Raw genomic sequence first — 21924 nt, forward strand, 5'->3', positions numbered from 1 at the left:
CTGAAGGATTCAGCCGAATCGGAATTGGTGATTCAGTGCATCCCTAGTATTTTCCCCAATCCCTTGTTGCCCGAAACATGTCGCGTGGATGCACAATAAATACTGAATAGCAGGTGCTCTGCTCTTTGCTGCTTCTTGATTTACCAATTTAATACATTGAAGTTATTCCTGTGGTTGCCAGCGACTGAGCACCAGGGTGAATCAAGAATATCCAACTAATGCTGGGTGATTGTGTGTTATCTCCAAATGTGATTTTCCCCAATAAGCGATTGCAGCTTATATATGCTTGTAAAGGCTTAGGTACACACTTATAGCAAAACTACCTGGGCGCTATTCAGAAAAATAGCACATCCTTAGATAAATGCTCAATCCAATAAATGAGCCTTTTGATTAAGAAATTCTGGTGTGCGGAGGAAATACAGCAAATCAATAGTTCAAATGAAAGTGATTTATTGGTGGTCCAACGTTTCGGCTCCACACAGGGGCCTTCGTCAGGGAAAAAAAAAAAAGTGTATATGATCTATATGAATATGTCCCATGGTATATCTAAGTCCGTGAATGTACCAGAAGAATATAACATGACAAAGCCAATATGTACTGCCCCCCAGTACTTACAGTTCAGAGGTTTCTATGTATTTTGCAGTTCCTTCAATTGTGTTGCAATACTCTGTGGCAAACTTTGTAATGAGCTGCAGTAACGTGGCACTCTTATCTTCCACGGGTTCCCCGTAGCTGTTCAGCAGGGTCTGGTACTGAGCTGCCAGGACATTTATTCTTGTCTTCAGCTCCGGCAGACAGTCCCGGATATGGTGCATCAGCAGCCTATAAACACAGTCACAGTGCTTGGGAACCGTTCATCAGAACATATGCACAAACATGTACTGTTATTTGGCACTTTATCCTCCTGCTGCTGCCAGTTGTACTGAGTAATACTGCTCAAGTTTAATGCCATTACCCACAACAGACATATAGTATATAGTATAGTATAGTTGTTCACCTCCAAAAACACTTTTTTTCAGTTCAGTTGGTTTCAGACAGTTCCGACTTTTTCCAATGACTTTCTATTTTCTACATGTGACCGGTTCACTAATATTGAAGTGTAAAGTTTCATTTTCAGTAGCTCGGGAGGGGGGGGTCACCGACCCTGTGAACTGTTCTAAATTGATACATTTAGTTGATCCATTTCTTATCTTTGTTCCTGCTGAGCAGAATCCCTGGGTATCATTAAAGGCAGCCGTTAGAATTGATACAATAGTTGCTGATACTCCAGAGATGCTGATGAAAAAAGTTTCAACTTATTGTATCAACTTAGGGGCCGATTCACTAAGGGTCGAATATCGAGGGTTAATTAACCCTCGATATTCAACTAGGAATTAAAATCCTTCGACTTCGAATATCGAAGTCAAAGGATTTAGCGCAGATAGTTCGATCGAACGATCGAAGGATAATTCCGATAAATCCTTTGAACCGAACGATTCGAAGGATTTTAATCCAACGATCGAAGGAATATCCTTAGATCAAAAAAAGTTAGGAAACCCTATGGGGACCTTCCCCATAGGCTAACATTGACTTCGGTAGCTTTTAGATGGCGAACTAGGGGGTCGAAGTTTTTCTACGTTTTTTTTAAAGAGACAGTACTTCGACTATCGAATGGTCGAATAGTCGAACAATTTTTACTACGAATCCTTCGATTCGTAGTCGAAGGTCGAAGTAGCCCATTCGATGGTCGAAGTAGCCCAAAAAAAACTTCGAAATTCAAAGTTTTTTACCTTCGAATCCTTCACTTGAAGTTAGTGAATCGGCCCCTAAATGTCAAATTCTAAGCAACTTTCCAATTGGTCTTCTCTTTATATTTTCTACAGTTTCTTAATTGTTTTCCTTTCTCTTCTGACTCTTTCCAGCTTTCAAATGGGGGTCACTGACCCCATCTAAAAACACATGCTTTAAGGCTACACATGTATTGTTATTGCTACTTTTTATTAATCTTCTTTCTATTCAGGCCTCTCCTATTCATATTTCAGTTTCTTATTCAAATCAATGTATGGTTGCTAGGGGAATTTGGACCTTAGCACCCAGATTGCTGAAATGACAAACTGGAGAGCTGTTAAATAAGGGGGGGGTCGCCGACCCTGTAAACTGTTCTAAATTGATACATTTAGTTGATACATTTCTTATCTTTGTCCCTGCTGAGCAGAATCCCTGGGTATCATGAAAGGCGGCTGTTTGAATTGATACAATAGTTGCTAATACTCCAGAGATGCTGATGAAAAAAGTTTCAACTTATTGTATCAACTAAATGTTGAACTCTAAGCAACTTTCCAATTGGTCTTCTCTTTTTATTTTCTACAGTTTCTTAATTATTTTCCTTTCTCTTCTGACTCTTTCCAGCTTTCAAATGGGGGTCACTGACTCCATCTAAAAACATCGAAAAGCCCGACCCGCACATTCACTAGTCTGCATCTGAATTACTGAGCTGCCAGATAAATAATAAAAAAACATTAAACTTTACACTTAGAAATCGGAAAAACTGTAAAAAAAAAAAAAAAAATGGAAAGTAATTGAAAAATGTCTATTTCTGAAAACAATTGAACTGAAAAAGGTGAACAGCCCCTTTAATGGTAGTAAAACAGACTTGTAATTTTTGACCTGCCCTCTAACCATTTCCCTGCCTGTTTGGGAGAAATGTTTTACCTGTTAAGAGTCCGTGCGAGGTATTTGGTACCATTCCTAGTCGCCAGTGAGGGGTACTTCTTCTGTAGGAACCCGTACTCATCCCGGATAGAGTCGGCCACGATCTTTTTATTATTAATGTCCAACTGGCTCCTGTTAATTATAATTTAACATAATGTATCATACAGAGCTATCACCTTCCTTTGACCGATAAATAAATGGCGGTGAAATAGGGACTGAAGTACTGGGCTCAGTGCAGTGCAGGGTAACAAAATGGACAACCCAAATAAAAATGTACAAATAATGAAACAGATCTGGATACCTGTTGACCACTCCGATGATGCCAAGTTTGACTGGGATTACCCTCCCCAGAAGCACGTCCATAGCGTCCGTCCCTGCGTCCATGAGGTCCAGCTTGGTAATGACAGCGAGAGTCCTGCGACCTGACAAACAGAATCAAAGAAAGCTCAGCAACGTGTGAACAAGTAGCCATCATCGTTTACAGTCATGCGCTGGGCCCTAACTAAAATTATATTTGGTTTTCAAAGTTACGTAGGAGATTTTCAAGGCCTGCCAATTAGATTTCAGAGATGGTTCTGTACCTCTGTGTGGGATAATATGATGCTATAACATTTGTTTCTTCAGCTATTACTGGATTATATCTCCCAGCACCCTTCAAGGCAAGGGAAGGATATTTCCAAAGCAGCAGGAAACCCACAAATAAATCTGTTTTCCAGAGACCATTGCTATTTCCCCTTTAATGTTTAAACTTGAAATGTGCATTGATTTTTCCATGTAACTGGCAGAGAGTCTTTATGCAGAAAGAAAGTGAAACTCAGTTACCATCGGGGTCGCTCTCCCGTGCAATCTTTAGTGCCTCGGAGGTTGCCATGTCGGTGTTGGCAGCTGTGACTGCAAGAATAATGGAATTGGGATTGCTGATGTACCTCAGGATGAGCTCACGGATCTGGATTTCAATATCTTTGGGTTGGTCGCCGACAGGTACCTGGGGAAGAAAACCCTCCATTCAAGCACAGGATACACAGTAGATAACAGATAAGTACTACTATAGTTTATATAAACAAGCTGCTGTGTAGCCATGGGGGCAGCCATTCAAGCACAGGATACACAGTAGATAACAGATAAGTACTACTATAGTTTATATAAACAAGCTGCTGTGTAGCCAAAGGTGCAGCCATTCAAGCACAGGATACACAGTAGATAACAGATAAGTACTACTATAGTTTATATAAACAAGCTGCTGTGTAGCCATGGGGGCAGCCATTCAAGCACAAGATTCACAGTAGATAACAGATAAGTACTACTATAGTTTATATAAACAAGCTGCTGTGTAGCCAAAGGTGCAGCCATTCAAGCACAGGATACACAGTAGATAACAGATAAGTACTACTATAGTTTATATAAACAAGCTGCTGTGTAGCCATGGGGGCAGCCATTCAAGCACAGGATACACAGTAGATAACAGATAAGAACTACTATAGTTTATATAAACAAGCTGCTGTGTATCCATGGGGGCAGCCATTCAAGCACAGGATACACAGTAGATAACAGATAAGTACTACTATAGTTTATATAAACAAGCTGCTGTGTATCCATGGGGGCAGCCATTCAAGCACAGGATACACAGTAGATAACAGATAAGTACTACTATAGTTTATATAAACAAGCTGCTGTGTAGCCATGGGGGCAGCCATTCAAGCACAGGATACACAGTAGATAACAGATAAGTACTACTATAGTTTATATAAACAAGCTGCTGTGTAGCCATGGGGGCAGCCATTCAAGCACAGGATACACAGTAGATAAAAGATAAGTTCTGCAAAATCCCATTGTATACCATAGAGCTTATTTGTTATTTGCTGCGTATCCTGTGCCTTTTCTCCTTTTTCAGCGTTGAATGGCTTGTTTATATAAACTGTACCTGGTTTGGGGTAGGTGGTCAACATTTTGGTCAGTGAATCTAATCTACCCCAGAGTGTGTCTCTAAATACAAAGCAGTCAAAGCAAGTCTTGACTGGGATTTAAAATAGGAGTAAAACCAAGAATGTGAGTTCCTCCAAAAATTGATAGGGAAGCAAATAAAAAAAATAAATAAATAAATTATTAGGACATATTAAGACATGGCCTAATGTGCCTTTTGGGGCTCTTACTCATAGGCTGAGATTTAAAATAGGCCCTGGTATTTTCAGTACACAGAGGCCAAATCAGATGGTTCTTTCCCACATTACCTTTGTCATCCCTGGTAAATCCACAAGGGTTAAGTTGACCACATTAGGGGAGAAGATCTTCAGGTGAATGGGTTCCGAGCTGATACCCTGGAAAGAGACAGAGACATTATTGTAAAGACACTATGGGGGTTATGTAATAAAAGGCACTAAAAGAAAGCAAAGAAAGCAAACATCTTATTGGTTGCTATGGGTAACTGCTCTTGGGCAAACTTAGTAGGGATGCACCATATTCAGGATTCGGTTTGGGATTTGGCCAGGATTCAGCCTTTTTCAGCAGGATTCGGCCGAATCCTTCTGCCCAGCCGAACCCAAATTTGCATATGCAAATTTGGGACAGGGAGGGAAATCGTGTGACTTTTGGTCACAAAGGAAGTAAAAAATGTTTTCCCCTTTCCACCCCTAATTTGTATATGCAAATTAGGATTCGGTTTGGTATTCGGCCGAATCTTTCACAAAGGATTCGGGGGTTCGGCCGAATCCAAAATAGTGGATTCGGTGCTTCCCTAAAACGTAGTGCCTTTTATTACATATGGGGGTATGTCTGCAAAGTCAGGGCTGACGCCCAACTACCGTGAGTGCAGAGCTTCCATCTGTAAATGGTATTAGAGAGCGGAGATTGGGTTACAGGATTAACCCGTTACATACCGCTGGCACTGCACACAATAGATTTACTGAGCCCTTTAATCCTTTGACACACACAGGTATTAAATCTTGGGTGTGAAGTGACTTTCAGCGACAGAACAGGAACAATTGGATCCTTTTAAACGTGGCCTGCATGAAGTCAGCATAAGGTCTAGGTTACCCTTTGTTTGCTTAATTCATGCCTGAAATACTATGGGACATATTTATAAACATGCATTGTTGCTTCTAGTGTAGAACCAATAGAAAACTTGGCACAGCTTGTAAACTGGCGTTAAGTCACTACACCGGTTTTCTTAACATAGTTTAACCAGCGCTACAAAGATTTGTGGCTTTGCCGGAACGAGAGCTACGACTCCCAGCGACCCCGTGGAAAGCTTGTTCCCGTCCAACAACCCAAGGAAAGTCTGACAAGCCAGGCCTTGGGAATATATCAAATATAAAACAGATTAAGTGGAAAGAAAGGATAAACCGCAGAAGATGTGACTCAGAAACAGGCAGGCGTATGTGCTCATTAAATCAATTTAAAGGGCATTACCAGTCATGTGACTTCTTGGCAATACAAATACGGACAAATGAGTGTAATATTCGATTACAAGCGCTGCGGAACAGGAATTACAATGAGAGATGGGAAGACATGACATATTAACGTGTAATTAGCCTCCATGCCAACGGATGTTCCTTCATAACGACTCCATGGTACAGCCTTCCAGTCGTCCGAAGGGACACACAAGTCACGGGAAGTTCATACTACAGGTCTTAACAACATGGTACCAACTTCGCTGCTTAATTAGAGACTTACAGTCGTGATGTGTGTGTTCATAAACTGGAGGGCCATTTATAATTCAAACCTGCTGTATGGTGGCTAGCAGAAAAAACCTTAGACTAAGGGCCCACTTTCCAAACTATTATTCCTTCTCTCCTCACTCAACCTCTTTATTCTCTTAGACTTTTATATCTACATACTATTCTTCCATTAGTAAATAAATACAGAAATGACCATGAAGTAGGCCAAATGGTTAGAAGCAGGAGGGCCCACTGACACCTGGGCCCACCGGGAGTTTTCCTGGTATCGGGGTGGGCCAGTCCGACACTGGTTGCTAGGCTACTCAAACCTTAGCAACCAAACAAGGATTTAAATGACAAGCTTGAGAGCTGCAGAGCATGTAATCAGTGTCCAGTCAATAGAATTCTCTTACTTTATTATTCCCAGAAATCCTCTCTGTTTCATTCTCGATCTCCTGGCGGATTTCATCGAAATCAGTGTAGATCTGGAATGGAAGGAGAAGAAGGTTATGCACAAACAGAGACACTGTGGATAGTACGTGAGCAGACCCAACACCCCAGAAAAATGGTGACTGCTGCAATATCCCTGCACTACAGCCTCTTATTTTATAATATGGCAGCTCCCACTCATGTTTGTATTGCCTTTTAGAGGGTATTATTATATTTAAAATAAGAAACATTTACCCTTTAAATGGCAAAACGTTGAGGACAACAAAAGGTTTAATTAAACTAGGGATCCACCGAATCCACTATTTGGGATTCGCCCGAACCCCCGAATCCTTTGTGAAAAGTTCGGCCAAATATCGAACCAAATCCAAATCCTAATTTGCATATGCAAATTAGAGGTGGTAGAAAAAAAATTACTTCCTTGTTTTGTGACGAAAAGTCACGAAAATTTCCTCCCATCCCTAATTTGCATATGCAAATTAGGATTTGGATTTGGTTCGGCCGGGCAGAATGATTCAGCCGAATCAGAATTCAGCAGAATCCCGAATCGAATCCTGGATTCGGTGCATCCCTAAATTAAACCTTGACTTATTTTCCCAAAGAAAAGTAATTTAGAAGACGGAATGAGAGGTAGTAGAAGACACTGTCCTGTTTTTGGGAGGAGAAGCCTTTATAGAGTCGAGAGGGTGAGACTTACAGGTCTGTACAATCAGAAGCAGATACCATACTGGGAAGAACCATCTCACAGGGTCCTACCTTGTTCTTTGTGTGCAGGAACTTGCCCCATTCGTCGGCTTCCACCCCTGTAATTAAGAAAGGCCAGTAATTAGTCACGTAATAAAGGCTGTGCTGAGAAGAGATTGGATAATTATTGGGATTAAAGCATTGAGCTTCCCAACTGCTGTTGGATCCAGAGTCTCTGTGCAGCGTAGAGCAAAATATAAAAAGCAAAAGATAACTAAAATGAAATACAACTCCCAGCAGCCCCCTGGCAGGCAGGGACCATTGTCTTTAGCCCTGTCTCCAATATGGCAGCTCTCCTGCCTAAAGAGTAATCAGGTTTAACACAGGACTGCAATCCCATAATATGTCTGTATATCTCATTCTTTGTATAGAGGCCTTTGCCCCATTCACTAGACTGTGTAAGTAACTGATGCACATTCCAGGATCTCTTATCTGTAACACCAACGTGTGGCTCCCAAGCAGATAGGCAGCTTGCAGAGAACACTGGTCGAGCATGCTGGGAGTTGTAGTAACTAGTTATAATTTTTTTGTGGGAAAAGGTAAATCATCCCTGCCTGGTACTTCAGAGCAATTGTGGAAGGAGCAAAAGGTATTAAATCAAATTCTCCTTCCTGGATAAAATGCAAGAATAATGCATATTCCCTTATCAATACATGATTCCAAAATGTATTCTTCATGGCCTGGACAATTTAATGGAAACACTGAGTGGTTAACAGCTTTGGATAACCCAACTCCCCACACTTATTTATCTCCTCCCGTAGCTCTCCTATTGCGCCCCCTTGTTCCTGCCTCGTGGGCTTTCTGATTGGCTGAAATGGGTAGTTGGGCATTTCAAATGCCAGTGATGTTACTTGATTACCCAATAGAGTGCAAATGACATGATGCATGCAAGATGGGAGCCACATTAACACAAATAAATAAATAATAGATGTGATAGAATAAAACACAATGTACATACAGGGCTGAATCTGCAGAAAAATAAAAAGGAAACTGCAAATAAAAAGGTTTCACTTATAAGCTGCTTTTGCCAACGACGGGACATTATCAATAATGGCAAGTAGTGCAGACACAGACGATGTCCACCATGTCCCTTTGTACTGCAACTCCCTGCAACCTGGGCCGAGATGATGTTGCTGAAGTCCCTTAAAGGAGAAGGAAAGGCTAAAAGGAAGTAAGCTTTATTAGAAAGGTCTATATAAAATTATTGATGCACCGAATTCAGGATTCGGTTGGGGATTCAGCCTTTTTCAGCAAGATTCGGATTCAGCCGAATCCTTCTGCCCAGCCGAACCAAATCCTTCTGCCCGGCCAAACCAAATCCTAATTTGCATATACAAATTAGGGGTGGGGAGGGAAATTGTGTGACATTTTGTCACAAAACAAGGAAGTAAAAAAGGTTTTCCCTCCCCACTCCTAATTTGCATATGCAAATTAGGATTTGGATTCGGTTCGGTTGCATCTTTCGCGAAAGATTCGGGGGTTTGGCCGAATCCAAAATAGTGGATTTGGTGCATCCCTAATATAAATACACCAGTAAAGTAATGCTGCTCTGAGACCTCTGTCAAAAGAAACAGCACATTCATTTCCTTCTATTGTGTACTCATGGGCTTCTGTATCAGACTAACTGTTTTCAGCCTCCAGGGCTAGGGCTTGAGCATGCTCAGTTTGCTCCTCTCTCCCTCCCTTTTCCCTCCTCCCCTCCCTGCTGTAATCTGAGCCAAGAACTATGAGTGAGCAGGGAGAGACTCAGACAGGAAGTGAGGTCACACCAAGCTAATATGGCAGCTGCTATCCTAAACAAACAGAGAGATTTAATAGCTGTTTACTCAGGTATGGTAAAGTATTCTGCAGAAAAAATATAGTGTTATAGCTTGCACTATTGTGTCTAATCTATTGACAATAAACTGCTTCGGTAGCTCTCCTTCTCTTTTAACACGCTGACAAACAAAGGCTGTTGGAGGGATGCTGGGAATTGTAGTAGTAGTAGTAACACCTGAATGGCCACAGGTCTGGTAAACAGCATAGAGATAAAACTGACTTTGTGCTGTTCTCTAAGGGATCCGGCCATTATTGATAATGTCCGAGTGCTGGAGGGCCGGCAGGGAGTGTGTACTGTAGTTGCACAGGGATTATACAGGTTACACAGGTAGGCACATGCAGGTAGGAAATAAAGTGGGAGGGGGGGAACAGTGGAAACAGGAGACCTTTGGAAAAGTGCATCGGATTTTTCCAGGAGTTGAGGTCTGGAATCAAAGAGAGAAACACAACAAAGAAAGAGATGTTATTGAGGGATTGGGTCCTCCACCTTGTGCTCCGCAGCCCCCATCCATGGAGACAGACTTGCCAGACAATGGGTTAAAGATATCCCCAACGGGAGGTCAATACAATACAGGTGAGATGGAACAAAGTGATGACCCCACAGGGGATGCCCCTCCCACTTCCCCTACAGAAATACCACCCTTTCAGGTAAAGACTGGTCTGTATATCATACTGTCTCCAATAGAACCCCCAAATATATCCACTGGAACCCTCATCTTCTCCCAGGCACAGTCTTTACCTTTGATCTGACTAAAGGTGACCACACACTATAAGATCCGCTCGTTTGGTAAGATCCACTCGATTTAGTAAGGGGTGGTTCACCTTTAAGTTAACTTTTATTATGTAAAAGAATGGCCAATTATAAGCAACTTTCCAATTGGTCTTCTCTTTTTATTTTCTATAGTTTCTCAAATATTTTCCTCTCTCTTATGACTCTTTCCAGCTTTCAAATTGGGGTCACTGACCCCATCTAAAAACATGTGCTCTGTAAGACTACAAATGTAGTTACTTTTTATTACTCCTCTTTCTATTCAGGCCTCTCCTATTCATATTTCAGTCTCTTATTCAAATCAATGCACGGTTGCTATGGTAATTTGGACCCTAGCAACCAGATTGCTGAAATTACAAACTAGAGAGCTGATGAATAACTCAAAAAAACACAAATAATGAAAAAAACAATCGCAGCTCTAGGAGGGGGGTCGACGACCCTCTAAACGGTACCAAATTGATTTAGTGGATACAATTCTAATCTTTGTCCCTGCTGAGCAGAATCTCTGGATTTCATTAAAGGCAGCTGTTAGAATTGATACAATAGTTACTAATACTCTAGAGACGTTGCTGAGAAATGGATCAACTAATTGAATCAACTAATTGTTGCAAAATTGTAACAGTTTAGAGTCTGCGCCTGAATTACTGAGCTGCCAGAACCAAACAATAAGGATAGGGACATTAAACTTTAAACTTAGATTTTGGCAATTGTTAAAACACTAAATAATGGAAAGTAATTGGAAAAACTCTATTTCAGGTGAACTAATATGAAACCAATTGAACTGGAAAAAGTGTTGGAAGGCGAACAACTCCTTTAAGCCACTGATATTAATTGCATCTGCCCCACATAAAGCCATATGATAATTCAACCTGGGTGAGACACACACATTCTATGGATTTCTTACAACTCAAACCATAATGGACGTGGGCACCTGGGCAGATACGTTACCATTCTCATCTCCAGAAGTCTTGCGCCGGTCGTCTGAGGAAACGTGAACCAACTGCAGGATCAGAGGTCTTCTTGTCACTACCCCAGTACCTCTAGGGAGCAGGTCCCGTCCCACCAAACTCTCCAGCACCGAACTTTTTCCACTGCTCTAAAGAACAAGAAACATTCAGGTTTAAAGTTACAGAAATCAACATTGCAGGATTTATGCATAGAAATTATGGGATCTCTCTGTACAGAGAGATCCCATAAAACTATGGTACATAGGTATTCCCTGTACTAAGCACAATTCAGCAGGAACAGTCCCCTAAGTTTGCTCATAGTCTGTACAGAGAGATCCCATAAAACTATGTCAGCATAGGTATTCCCTGTACTAAGCACAATTCAGCAGGAACAGTCCCCTAAGTTTGCTCATAGTCTGTACAGAGAGATCCCATAACACTATAGCAGCATAGGTATTCCCTGTACTAAGCACAATTCAGCAGGAACAGTCCCTAAGTTTGCTCATAGTCTGTACAGAGAGATCACATAACACTATAGCAGCATAGGTATTCCCTGTACTAAGCACAATTCAGCAGGAACAGTCCCTAAGTTTGCTCATAGTCTGTACAGAGAGATCACATAAAACTATGGCACATAGGTATTCCCTGTACTAAGCACAATTCAGCAGGAACAGTCCCTAAGTTTGCTCATAGTCTGTACAGAGAGATCCCATAAAACTATGGCAGCATAGGTATTCTTCTGTACTAAACACAATTCAGCAGGAACAGTCCCCTAAGTTTGCTCATAGTCTGTACAGAGAGATCCCATAAAACTATGGCAGCATAGGTATTCCCTGTACTAAGCACAATTCAGCAGGAACAGTCCCCTAAGTTTGCTCATAGTCTGTACAGAGAGATCCCATAAAACTATGGCAGCATAGGTATTCCCTGTACTAAGCACAATTCAGCAGGAACAGTCCCTAAGTTTGCTCATAGTCTGTACAGAGAGATCCCATAAAACTATGGCAGCATAGGTATTCCTCTGTACTAAACACAATTCAGCAGGAACAGTCCCCTAAGTTTGCTCATAGTCTGTACAGAGAGATCCCATAAAACTATGGCAGCATAGGTATTGCCTGTACTAAACACAATTCAGCAGGAACAGTCCCTAAGTTTGCTCATAGTCTGTACAGAGAGATCCCATAAAACTATGGCAGCATAGGTATTCCTCTGTACTAAACACAATTCAGCAGGAACAGTCCCCTAAGTTTGCTCATAGTCTGTACAGAGATCCCATAAAACTATGTCAGGATGTGCAGTACATTTGCAGCTTTTCAAACAACAGTATAAGGTGCTTAAAGGGACAGTGCGCTGATATTATAGCAGTGACCACAAACATTTACTGCACTAGAGACACAAAGATGAATGTTTTAAGGCCTCATAACAGCTGTTCCATTCAGCAGATATTAGTGACAGAAACAGATTTTATATAGCATGGGCACCAGCCACATAGTCCGGAAACTGCTCTGAATGAAAGCTCCCAGCATCCTTAGCCAGAAGTAAGTTACTTTCATTTGTGGGTGTCAGGGCCCAAGTCTGTATATCAATATTCTAACTGGTGTCCTGGCTCAGCAGGGGCAGGGAATGAGCCAACATTCTCTATGACGTTGTCTCTACATAATGACTAATAATATCCTGAAAACTCAGTGTATGGGTGGGCAGCTTGAGACCAAAATAATAATAGTAATGTAAGAATAAAGAATTCAATCCAGTGTTTAGGTGATATTTCCCTAAATCAGACTTTTATGTAACAATCAATGTTGAATTAAATCTCAATCAAATGGTCGGTGTGAATCAATTTATACATATGGGTGGAGGTGCCATATTGATTCCCTTAGACAGTACAGTATGAGGGTATAGCTTATTGTGTGCCCAGAGCATTCCTTCTCTGTATATTTGTATTTATACATATGGGAGGAGGTGCCATATTGATTCCCTTAGACAGTACAGTATGAGAGTATAGCTTATTGTGTGCCCAGAACATTCCTTCTCTGTATATTTGTATTTATACATATGGGAGGAGGAGGTGCCATATTGATTCCCTTAGACAGTACAGTATGAGGGTATAGCTTATTGTGTGCCCAGAACATTCCTTCTCTGTATATTTGTATTTATACATATGGGAGGAGGAGGTGCCATATTGATTCCCTTAGACAGTACAGTATGAGGGTATAGCTTATTGTGTGCCCAGAACATTCCTTCTCTGTATATTTGTATTTATACATATGGGAGGAGGTGCCATATTGATTCCCTTAGACAGTACAGTATGAGGGTATAGCTTATTGTGTGCCCAGAACATTCCTTCTCTGTATATTTGTATTTATACATATGGGAGGAGGGAGGTGCCATATTGATTCCCTTAGACAGTACAGTATGAGGGTATAGCTTATTGTGTGCCCAGAACATTCCTTCTCTGTATATTTGTATTTATACATATGGGTGGAGGTGCCATATTGATTCCTTTAGACAGTACAGTATGAGGGTATAGCTTATTGTGTGCCCAGAACATTCCTTCTCTGTATATTTGTATTTATACATATGGGAGGAGGAGGTGCCATATTGATTCCCTTAGACAGTACAGTATGAGGGTATAGCTTATTGTGTGCCCAGAACATTCCTTCTCTGTATATTTGTATTTATACATATGGGAGGAGGAGGTGCCATATTGATTCCCTTAGACAGTACAGTATGAGGGTATAGTTTATTGTGTGCCCAGAACATTCCTTCTCTGTATATTTCTATTTATACATATAATCTGTGCATCCTTAAAATTTGATTTTATACCTTAACCCAGAGCTGCTGAGATCTCCCTGTGCAGTGGGGGAAGGTACAGCACCTGCAGGCTGGAGAGTAGGTAGTAACTACTGAGTAGGTAGTAACATGACTGTCATTCCTTTCTGCCAATACAAAACTACAACATTTTCCAGCAACTTCCGGGGCTGAATAAGAGCAAATGCATCAGCAGCCGTGTGACAGAAGCCCTAGAAGCAGCAGTGGGGCCTCCTAGAAACATTACGTACATAGAGCTGCACATTACTGGCTAATTACTGTATGGCGGCTACACAACAACCTTTGATCATACGCAGACATTCACTGGCAGCAACAACACACGTACATAATAATAGGGGGGGAGCGTGTCAATAGTTTTAACACTTCGCAGCACCAGGAAATTGTACATTGTCCATATCTGTGTAGTTAGTCTGGCCCCCCCCCCGACAGCAAAGGCTCCAAATTCAGCCCCACGTCATTTGCTGCGTCTGCTTCACTTCAATTTTTGTGAATGTGCTCGACCAGTAAGGAAGTAGAATGATACATTGGTTTTAGTTTCAAAGAAGAAGAGCCCAATTTTCTATTAGTGGATGCAAAGTGACATGCAGTATAGCAACTCCCTCCCATATCAATACAAATATACAGAGAAGGAATGTTCTGGGCACACAATAAGCTATACCCTCATACTGTACTGTCTAAGGGAATCAATATGGCACCTCCCTCCTCCCATATGTATAAATACAAATATACAGAGAAGGAATGTTCTGGGCACACAATAAGCTATACCCTCATACTGTACTGTCTAAGGGAATCAATATGGCACCTCCTCCTCCCATATGTATAAATACAAATATACAGAGAAGGAATGTTCTGGGCACACAATAAGTTATACCCTCATACTGTACTGTCTAAGGGAATCAATATGGCACCTCCTCCCATATGTATAAATACAAATATACAGAGAAGGAATGTTCTGGGCACACAATAAGCTATACCCTCATACTGTACTGTCTAAGGGAATCAATATGGCACCTCCTCCTCCCATATGTATAAATACAAATATACAGAGAAGGAATGTTCTGGGCACACAATAAGCTATACCCTCATACTGTACTGTCTAAGGGAATCAATATGGCACCTCCTCCCATATGTATAAATACAAATATACAGAGAAGGAATGTTCTGGGCACACAATAAGCTATACCCTCATACTGTACTGTCTAAGGGAATCAATATGGCACCTCCCTCCTCCCATATGTATAAATACAAATATACAGAGAAGGAATGTTCTGGGCACACAATAAGCTATACTCTCATACTGTACTGTCTAAGGGAAATAATATGAGCAATAACTTCCCCTTTAAAGAAGCACCAAAGGAAAAGGAGAGTGTGATTGTGACGAGGTGGGAGAGACACATTATAACCTTGGCAGGGTCACAGCTAATGAGGAATCCTTTGCCGTCAGCCAGTCTGCTGGACCCAACACTCAGGACTAGGCAGCTGCCCTTTCCAGCAGTAGCAGCCTGGGATATATACTCATACAGCTTACCCTCTGTATACTCCCTCTGTATACTATACCACTTGTCATATTTAAAGGCAAAGGGATTTGGGGGGCTGCATAATGAAACATCATTCTCTGCACCTTTCCAAATATAACTGCCGGTGATGTCAGTATCTGTCATATTCTCTGCACTTCTCATTCCGACTGCTAAAACAATGTAGCGGAAGTTAGATTGTAACGGGTCTGTTATTCAGCTGCCTTCTGCTACATTATATCACGAGTCAGTCCCAGCAGTGCAGAGAATAGAAACGGACCCATTTCTCGCTCGTTGGCAGCTGCATTTACAAATAACTTAGAGTTTAATTGGCAAATTCAATGAGAATTGAATTTTCCTTCATGACGCAAGAGTTGAGATGTTACTGTAATACATATCCGGGTGGCTAGTGATGCCCTTTTCCAGTCACTGCTCGCTGGATGTGCAATTTCCACTTCCCCCTCTGATATGGCCTTACCCATTACCCAACCCCTAACAATCTCAGCAACAATGATAATTGCCAGGAGTCGGAGTCTAAAGCCGCAGATTGAAGACTTGTGCTTTATGGCACATTTCTGCCTCGATTGTTTATTTATGGGGAAACCCGCAGAGCTGTCAGCCGGTAGAAAATAAACAGATATAATGAATGGGCTTAATCAGGACTCGTTTAGCCTCATAACTTGAACGGTGTGCTGTCCCTTTAATTGTGTAATGTAATTAAGTTAAAGGGGTTGTTCACCTTCGAACACTTTTTGCAGTTCCGTCGGTTTGAGACCAGAAATAAATCCAATTGCTTCCGATTTTCTATTTGTGACCGTTCTAATATTGAAGTGTAAAGTGGCATTTTTCACCTTCTAAGGCTGATATTTTGGGAGATTAGACGCCCAGCGACAAATCGGTTCTTCTCTGGGCGACTAATCTCCCCAACCTGCCTTCCCGCCGGCTAAAATCGGAATCACCGCGGGATGGCACTCAGAGCGCTACGTTTTCCGAAGTCGCCCAAAGTTTCCTGGTAAGGCAACTTCGGAAAAACGAAGGCAGTTCGGGGAGATTAGTCGCCCGAAGAATTGATTTGTCGCAGGGGGACTAATCTCCTGAAATAGCAGCGTGTGCCCTGGCCCTTAGGGCTCTTACTCACGAGCGTTTTTACCTGCGTTCCGTTTTTCTGCGTTCAGCAGGGGAGCATTACAGTATTTTCCAATGGGGCTGTACTCACACAGGCGCATGTAGGCGCCTAACGCAGGGAAAATGCAGCATGTTGCGTCTCAACCTGCGTTCGGCGCCTACATGCACCTGCAGTGGCGGAACTACCGGGGGAGCAGGGGGTGCGAGCGGGCCAGGGCCCGCACCTCCTCAGGGCCCCCCGGCAATCTGCGCGCAGCTGTGCGGCGCATATTCCCGGCCAGTTCCGGGTGTACGGAGGGGGCCCGGCTGCGCGTCCTGCGCCAGGGCCCGCCCCCCTCTAGTTGGGCTTCTGCGCACCTGTGTGAGTACAGCCCCATTGGAAAAAATGTAATGCGTCTATTCCAGCGCTCCCCTGCGGCTGAACGCAGAAAAACGGAACGCTGGGGAGCGCAGGTAAAAACGCTCGTCAGTAAGAGCCCTTAAGCAGCTCTGGGAAGGGAGACTATAACCGTTTCATCTAAATGTATCAACTAAATGTATCAACTAAATGTATCAACTAAATGTATCAACTAAATGTATCAACTAAATGTATCAACTAAATGTATCAACTAAATGTATCAACTAAATGTATCAACTAAATGTATCAACTAAATGTATCAACTAAATGTATCAACTAGATGTATCAACTAAATGTATCAACTAAATGTATCAACTAAATGTATCAACTAAATGTAACAGTTTAGAATCTGCAACTGGATCACTGAGCTGCCAGACTGAAACACTAACAGGAACATTACATGTTAAACTTAAATTTTGGAAAAATGGTAAAAAATACAATATGGAAAACAACTGGAAAAAGTCTTTGTTTATGTTGAACAATCTGAAAACAACTGAACTGAAAAGAGTGTTTGGAAGTTGTACAACCCCTTTAATTTATGAATGTCTATATAGCAGTTGCTAAGTCCTTATACTGGTAACGTCTCTGCAAATAAAAGACCCGTTTACCCAATACTGTATGTATCATAATGTCTAGGATATCGGAGTTTATTAAAGAGGTTCTGAAGCAGCTCAGGTTCTAGAGTGCTCCAAATCAGGGGATATACTACAGTGCCTAGAACACTGGTTGCCAGGAGGTTCTGGGGTGCCATGAAAAAGGAGGACGCCCAGTTAAAGGGCACAGAGGCAATGGAGGGGTGCCATAGCAACCAGGCACTTAAAGGGGTTGTTCATCTTTAAATTTACTGTTAGTACGATGTAGAGAGTGATATTCTGAGACAATTTGCAATTGGTTTTCATGTTTTATTATTTATGATTTTTGACTTATTTAGCTTTTTATTAAGAGGCTTTCCAGTTTGTAATTTCAGCCATCTGGTTGCTGGGATCCAAAATACATTTATTTAAATAAGAGACTGGTATATGAATAGGAGAGGGTCTAAATAGAAAGATGAGTAATAAAAAGTAACAATAAATATGTAGCCTTACAGAGCATTTGTTTTTTTAGATGGGGTCAGTGACCCCCCATTTAAAAGCTGGAAAGAGTCAGAAGAAGAAGGTGAATAATTCAAAAACTATTGAAAAAAAGAGGGAAAAAAATGAAGATTAATTGAAAAGCTGCTTAGAATTGGACATTTTACAAAACACTAAATGTTAACGAAGCAGGTGAACAACCCCTTTAAAGGTGTTTTTTTTCTGTCCAGCTTTCAAATGGGGGGGGGGAGGTCACTGACCCCATCTAAAAACAAATGCTCTGTAATGCTACAAATTTATTGTTATTGCTACTTTTTATTCCTCGTCTTTCTATTCAGGCCTCTCCTATTCATATTCCTGTCTCTTAATCATATCAATGCATGGTTGCGAGGGGAATTAGGACCCTAGCAACCAATGGCTGAAATGGCAAACTGGAGAGATGCTGAATAAAAAGACAAATAACTCAAAAATCATAAATAATAAAAAAAAAATGAAAACCAATTGCAAATTGCCTCAGAATATCCCACTCTACATCATACTAACAGTTAATTTAAAGATGAACAACCCCTTTAAGTGCCTGGTTGCTATGGTACCCCTCCAATGCCTCTATGCCCTTTAACTGGGTGTCCTCCTTTATCATGGTACCCCAGAACCTTCTGGCAACCAGTGTTCTCGGGACTGTAGTATATCCCCTGATTTGGAGCACTCTAGAATGGAGTCCTGCTGGGGGTCAGGTGCTCGCGGGTTAACGGCAAAAACCTGCGCTACCCTGTGGGTTGCGGGTAGAGGTTCCGGGTGGGGGTATAGACGTGGGTCGGCAGTTCTGCAGGTTGGGCCGCGGGTCTTCTCAATAGCGATTTTTACTCCTTTTTTCTGATCATGCCTACTTCCGATGATGTCACTTCCGGTTTACAATGGCAGCACTTCCTGATTCTTGATGGTCAGCAGGTCGCGGGTCCGGGTTGCAGATAAGGTACTTGCGGGTTGGGTCGGGTAGCGGGTCCAATCGGCAGTGGCGGAACTACCGGGGGAGCAGGGGGTGCGAGTGGGCCAGGGCCCGCACCCCCTCAGGGCCCCCGGTAGTTTGGAGGGGGGCGGGGCCCGGCTGTGCATCACGCACCAGGGCCCGCCCCCCTCTAGTGACGCTTCTGCCAATCGGGTAAGAATGCGGTTGCGGGTTCCAAAAAAACGGACCCGCACAAGACTCCACTCTAAAACCTGAGCTGCTTCAGAACCTCTTTAATAAACTCAGATATCGTACGCATTATGATACGGACAGTATTGGGTAAACAGGTCTTTTTTGGCAGAGACGTTACCAGCGTAAGGGCTGCGTTTAGCGACGGCTATAGAGTCACTGATAAAGGGGTTGTTCATCTTCCAAACACTCTTTTCAGTTCAGTTGTTTTCCACATTTTATTTATTTATTTAACCATTTTCCCAAAATTTAAGTTTCAGATTTAATGTCCCTGTTTAGTGTTTCAGTCTGGCAGCTCAGTGATCCAGGCGCAGATTCTGAACTGTTAGAATTTGCTACATTTAGTTGCTACATTTAGTTGCTACAAGTAGTTGCTACAAGTAGTTGCTACAAGTAGTTGCTACAAGTAGTTGCTACAAGTAGTTGCTACAAGTAGTTGCTACAAGTAGTTGCTACAAGTAGTTGCTACAAGTAGTTGCTACAAGTAGTTGCTACAAGTAGTTGCCTTGCTACAAGTAGTTGCTACAAGTAGTTGCCTTGCTACAAGTAGTTGCTACAAGTAGTTGCCTTGCTACAAGTAGTTGCTACAAGTAGTTGCTACAAGTAGTTGCAACATTGATTTGATCCATTTCTCAGCAGCATCTGGAGTATTAGCAACTATTGTATCAAGTCTAACAGCTGCCTGTAATGAAACCCTCTCTACATCCTGCTAACAGTTAATTTAAAGGGGAACAAGCCCCTTTAATCAGGTGGAGGTGCCAGTGATTGGCAGGTCTGGTTGTGAAGGAAGAATATAGACAGTAGGGTCCAGTTTGGGGTCAGACAAAAGACACAGACAGGTCTGGTTATAAAGAGGTTCTGAGGCAGCTGAGGCTTCAGGGTGATGGGGATTTGATGGGGATTCTCCATTATAATGAATGAAAGGAGAGGCTACAGGAGTGACAAGAGGTTCTGAGGCAGCTGAGGAGGGATATCACCACCACAGAAAAAGGGAATATAGGGCAGGGCGGGATAAAGAACATTGAATGACAGGGGGAACATTTATTCGGTTTCCAGTCAGAACGTGAGGCAAAACCAAAGTCAAGAACCCCCCACAACCGACCCCGAGTCTCACCTGAGTCCCCACCACCACGATCTGCGGCAACTGAATGACATCCGAGCCCACCGTGTTGAAGACATCCTGCAGCTTGTTAATGACAGGAATGAGCGCCTCCATGGCGGGACTCCTCTCACACGGGCACCTCCTCCGCTATGAAACCATTCGCCAGTCCCACAGGCCTCTGCGGTATAGAGAGTCGGGCACAGGCGCGGAAGGAGCAGTGCGCATGCGCGCCGCGAGGTGGAGGGCGGGATATGTAGTTCTCGCAAGGAGAGTTGTCGGCATGGTCGCCATATTTAATGTGGTAAAAGGGAAGATTAGTCATTAGCAATACTCTCAGAATGAATTTGTCAGTGACTGGGCGGACGGCAGATGCCGATGAATGCAGGGGGATAAGGTCCAACAAACGTATTGTTCCTTAGAAAGACTGCTTTACGTTCATGGATTTTTTGCAGTAAAAAATCTCTTGCCCGGAGCCAACATGTCCGCCCTTGATTCCGGCTCACTGACGTCATTAGAACTGGCTGAACAGGAAGTGCAGGATAAAGACTGTGACATTGGAAGGGCGGCTGGGGTGCTGCATCTCAGGGTGTGGGACTGGGGTTGCCCTTCTAATTATAAACATATTTTTAGGAATTGGGAAGCACACACCCTGCTGTCCTTTAAATATCACTCTAATAACGTCTATATATAGCAGTATTGTTATTGAATGACCAGCATCCAAACCTTTATGTAAATTCAATAAAAAACAATAAAGTTTTACACAGAATGAGGTTGGGTGTTGTATTAAATGGGAAACCCTTAGCTTTGGTGGCTTTTCTGTCGCATCGAATACATTTCATAACAAAGATGCTGTAGAGACGCTGGGAGTAGGGTTGCCACCTGGCCAGTAAAAATAATGCTTGATGCCAATGTTATTAATAGGAAAAAATGGCAAGAATATAGGAAGGCCGGGATTTTTTTCCAGAAAAGATGGCAACCCTAGCTGGGAGTTATAGAAACGGGCCAAACATTGCTGGTAGTCTTTAGAGAGAAAAACCCATGGTAATAATAGGTTTGCTTATTGTGCCAAAGCCATCGTTCTAAGTGGCTAATTGTAAAAATGCAGCACAGCCGGGCCCCCTTGATAGTGTCAAAGATCTGAAGCCGCAAATGGAGTCAAAGCCTTGAAAACACCCGAAGTTTGAGTCCTGAAGCTGCTTAAAGACCCAAAGCCCCGAAGAGAGCCGAAGCCACAAAAGGAGCCTGAAGCTGAAGTCCCGAAAAAATCCGAAGCAAGAAATAGGGTCACCACCTGGCCGGTAAAAATTATGGCTGATCCCAATGTTATTAATAGGGAATAAAGATAAATATATAGGAAGGTCAGTGATCCCAATGTTATTAATAGGGAATAAAGATAAATATATAGGAAGGTCAGTGATCCCAATGTTATTAATAGGGAATAAAGATAAATATATAGGAAGGCCAGTGATCCCAATGTTATTAATAGGGAATAAAGAGAAATATATAGGAAGGTCAGTGATCCCAATGTTATTAATAGGGAATAAAGATAAATATATAGGAAGGTCAGTGATCCCAATGTTATTAATAGGGAATAAAGATAAATATATAGGAAGGTCAGTGATA

The 21924-nt window shown here is 42.2% G+C and overlaps 1 protein-coding gene across 4 annotated transcripts in view; it reads right to left on the reverse strand.

Moving 5' to 3' along the window:
• The window catches only part of dnm1l.L (dynamin 1-like L homeolog), a 34314-nt gene extending 13797 nt beyond the window's left edge, over positions 1-20517 (reverse strand). For 2 of the 4 annotated variants that reach the window (XM_041584950.1, XM_041584948.1), the window contains exons 1-10: positions 20314-20517; positions 11071-11218; positions 9740-9778; positions 7548-7594; positions 6758-6829; positions 4920-5006; positions 3514-3676; positions 2993-3113; positions 2692-2823; positions 616-822 (exon numbers count right to left, since the gene is read on the reverse strand). In XM_041584950.1, the coding sequence (XP_041440884.1) occupies positions 616-822; positions 2692-2823; positions 2993-3113; positions 3514-3676; positions 4920-5006; positions 6758-6829; positions 7548-7594; positions 9740-9778; positions 11071-11218; positions 20314-20415 (1118 nt within the window). In that variant the 5' untranslated portion in view covers positions 20416-20517. 4 annotated transcript variants of the gene reach the window in all.
• Positions 20518-21924: the final 1407 nt, after the last annotated feature.

The sequence above is a fragment of the Xenopus laevis genome, chromosome 3L (assembly GCF_017654675.1).
Source record: "Xenopus laevis strain J_2021 chromosome 3L, Xenopus_laevis_v10.1, whole genome shotgun sequence".
NCBI classification, from domain to species: domain Eukaryota; kingdom Metazoa; phylum Chordata; class Amphibia; order Anura; family Pipidae; genus Xenopus; species Xenopus laevis.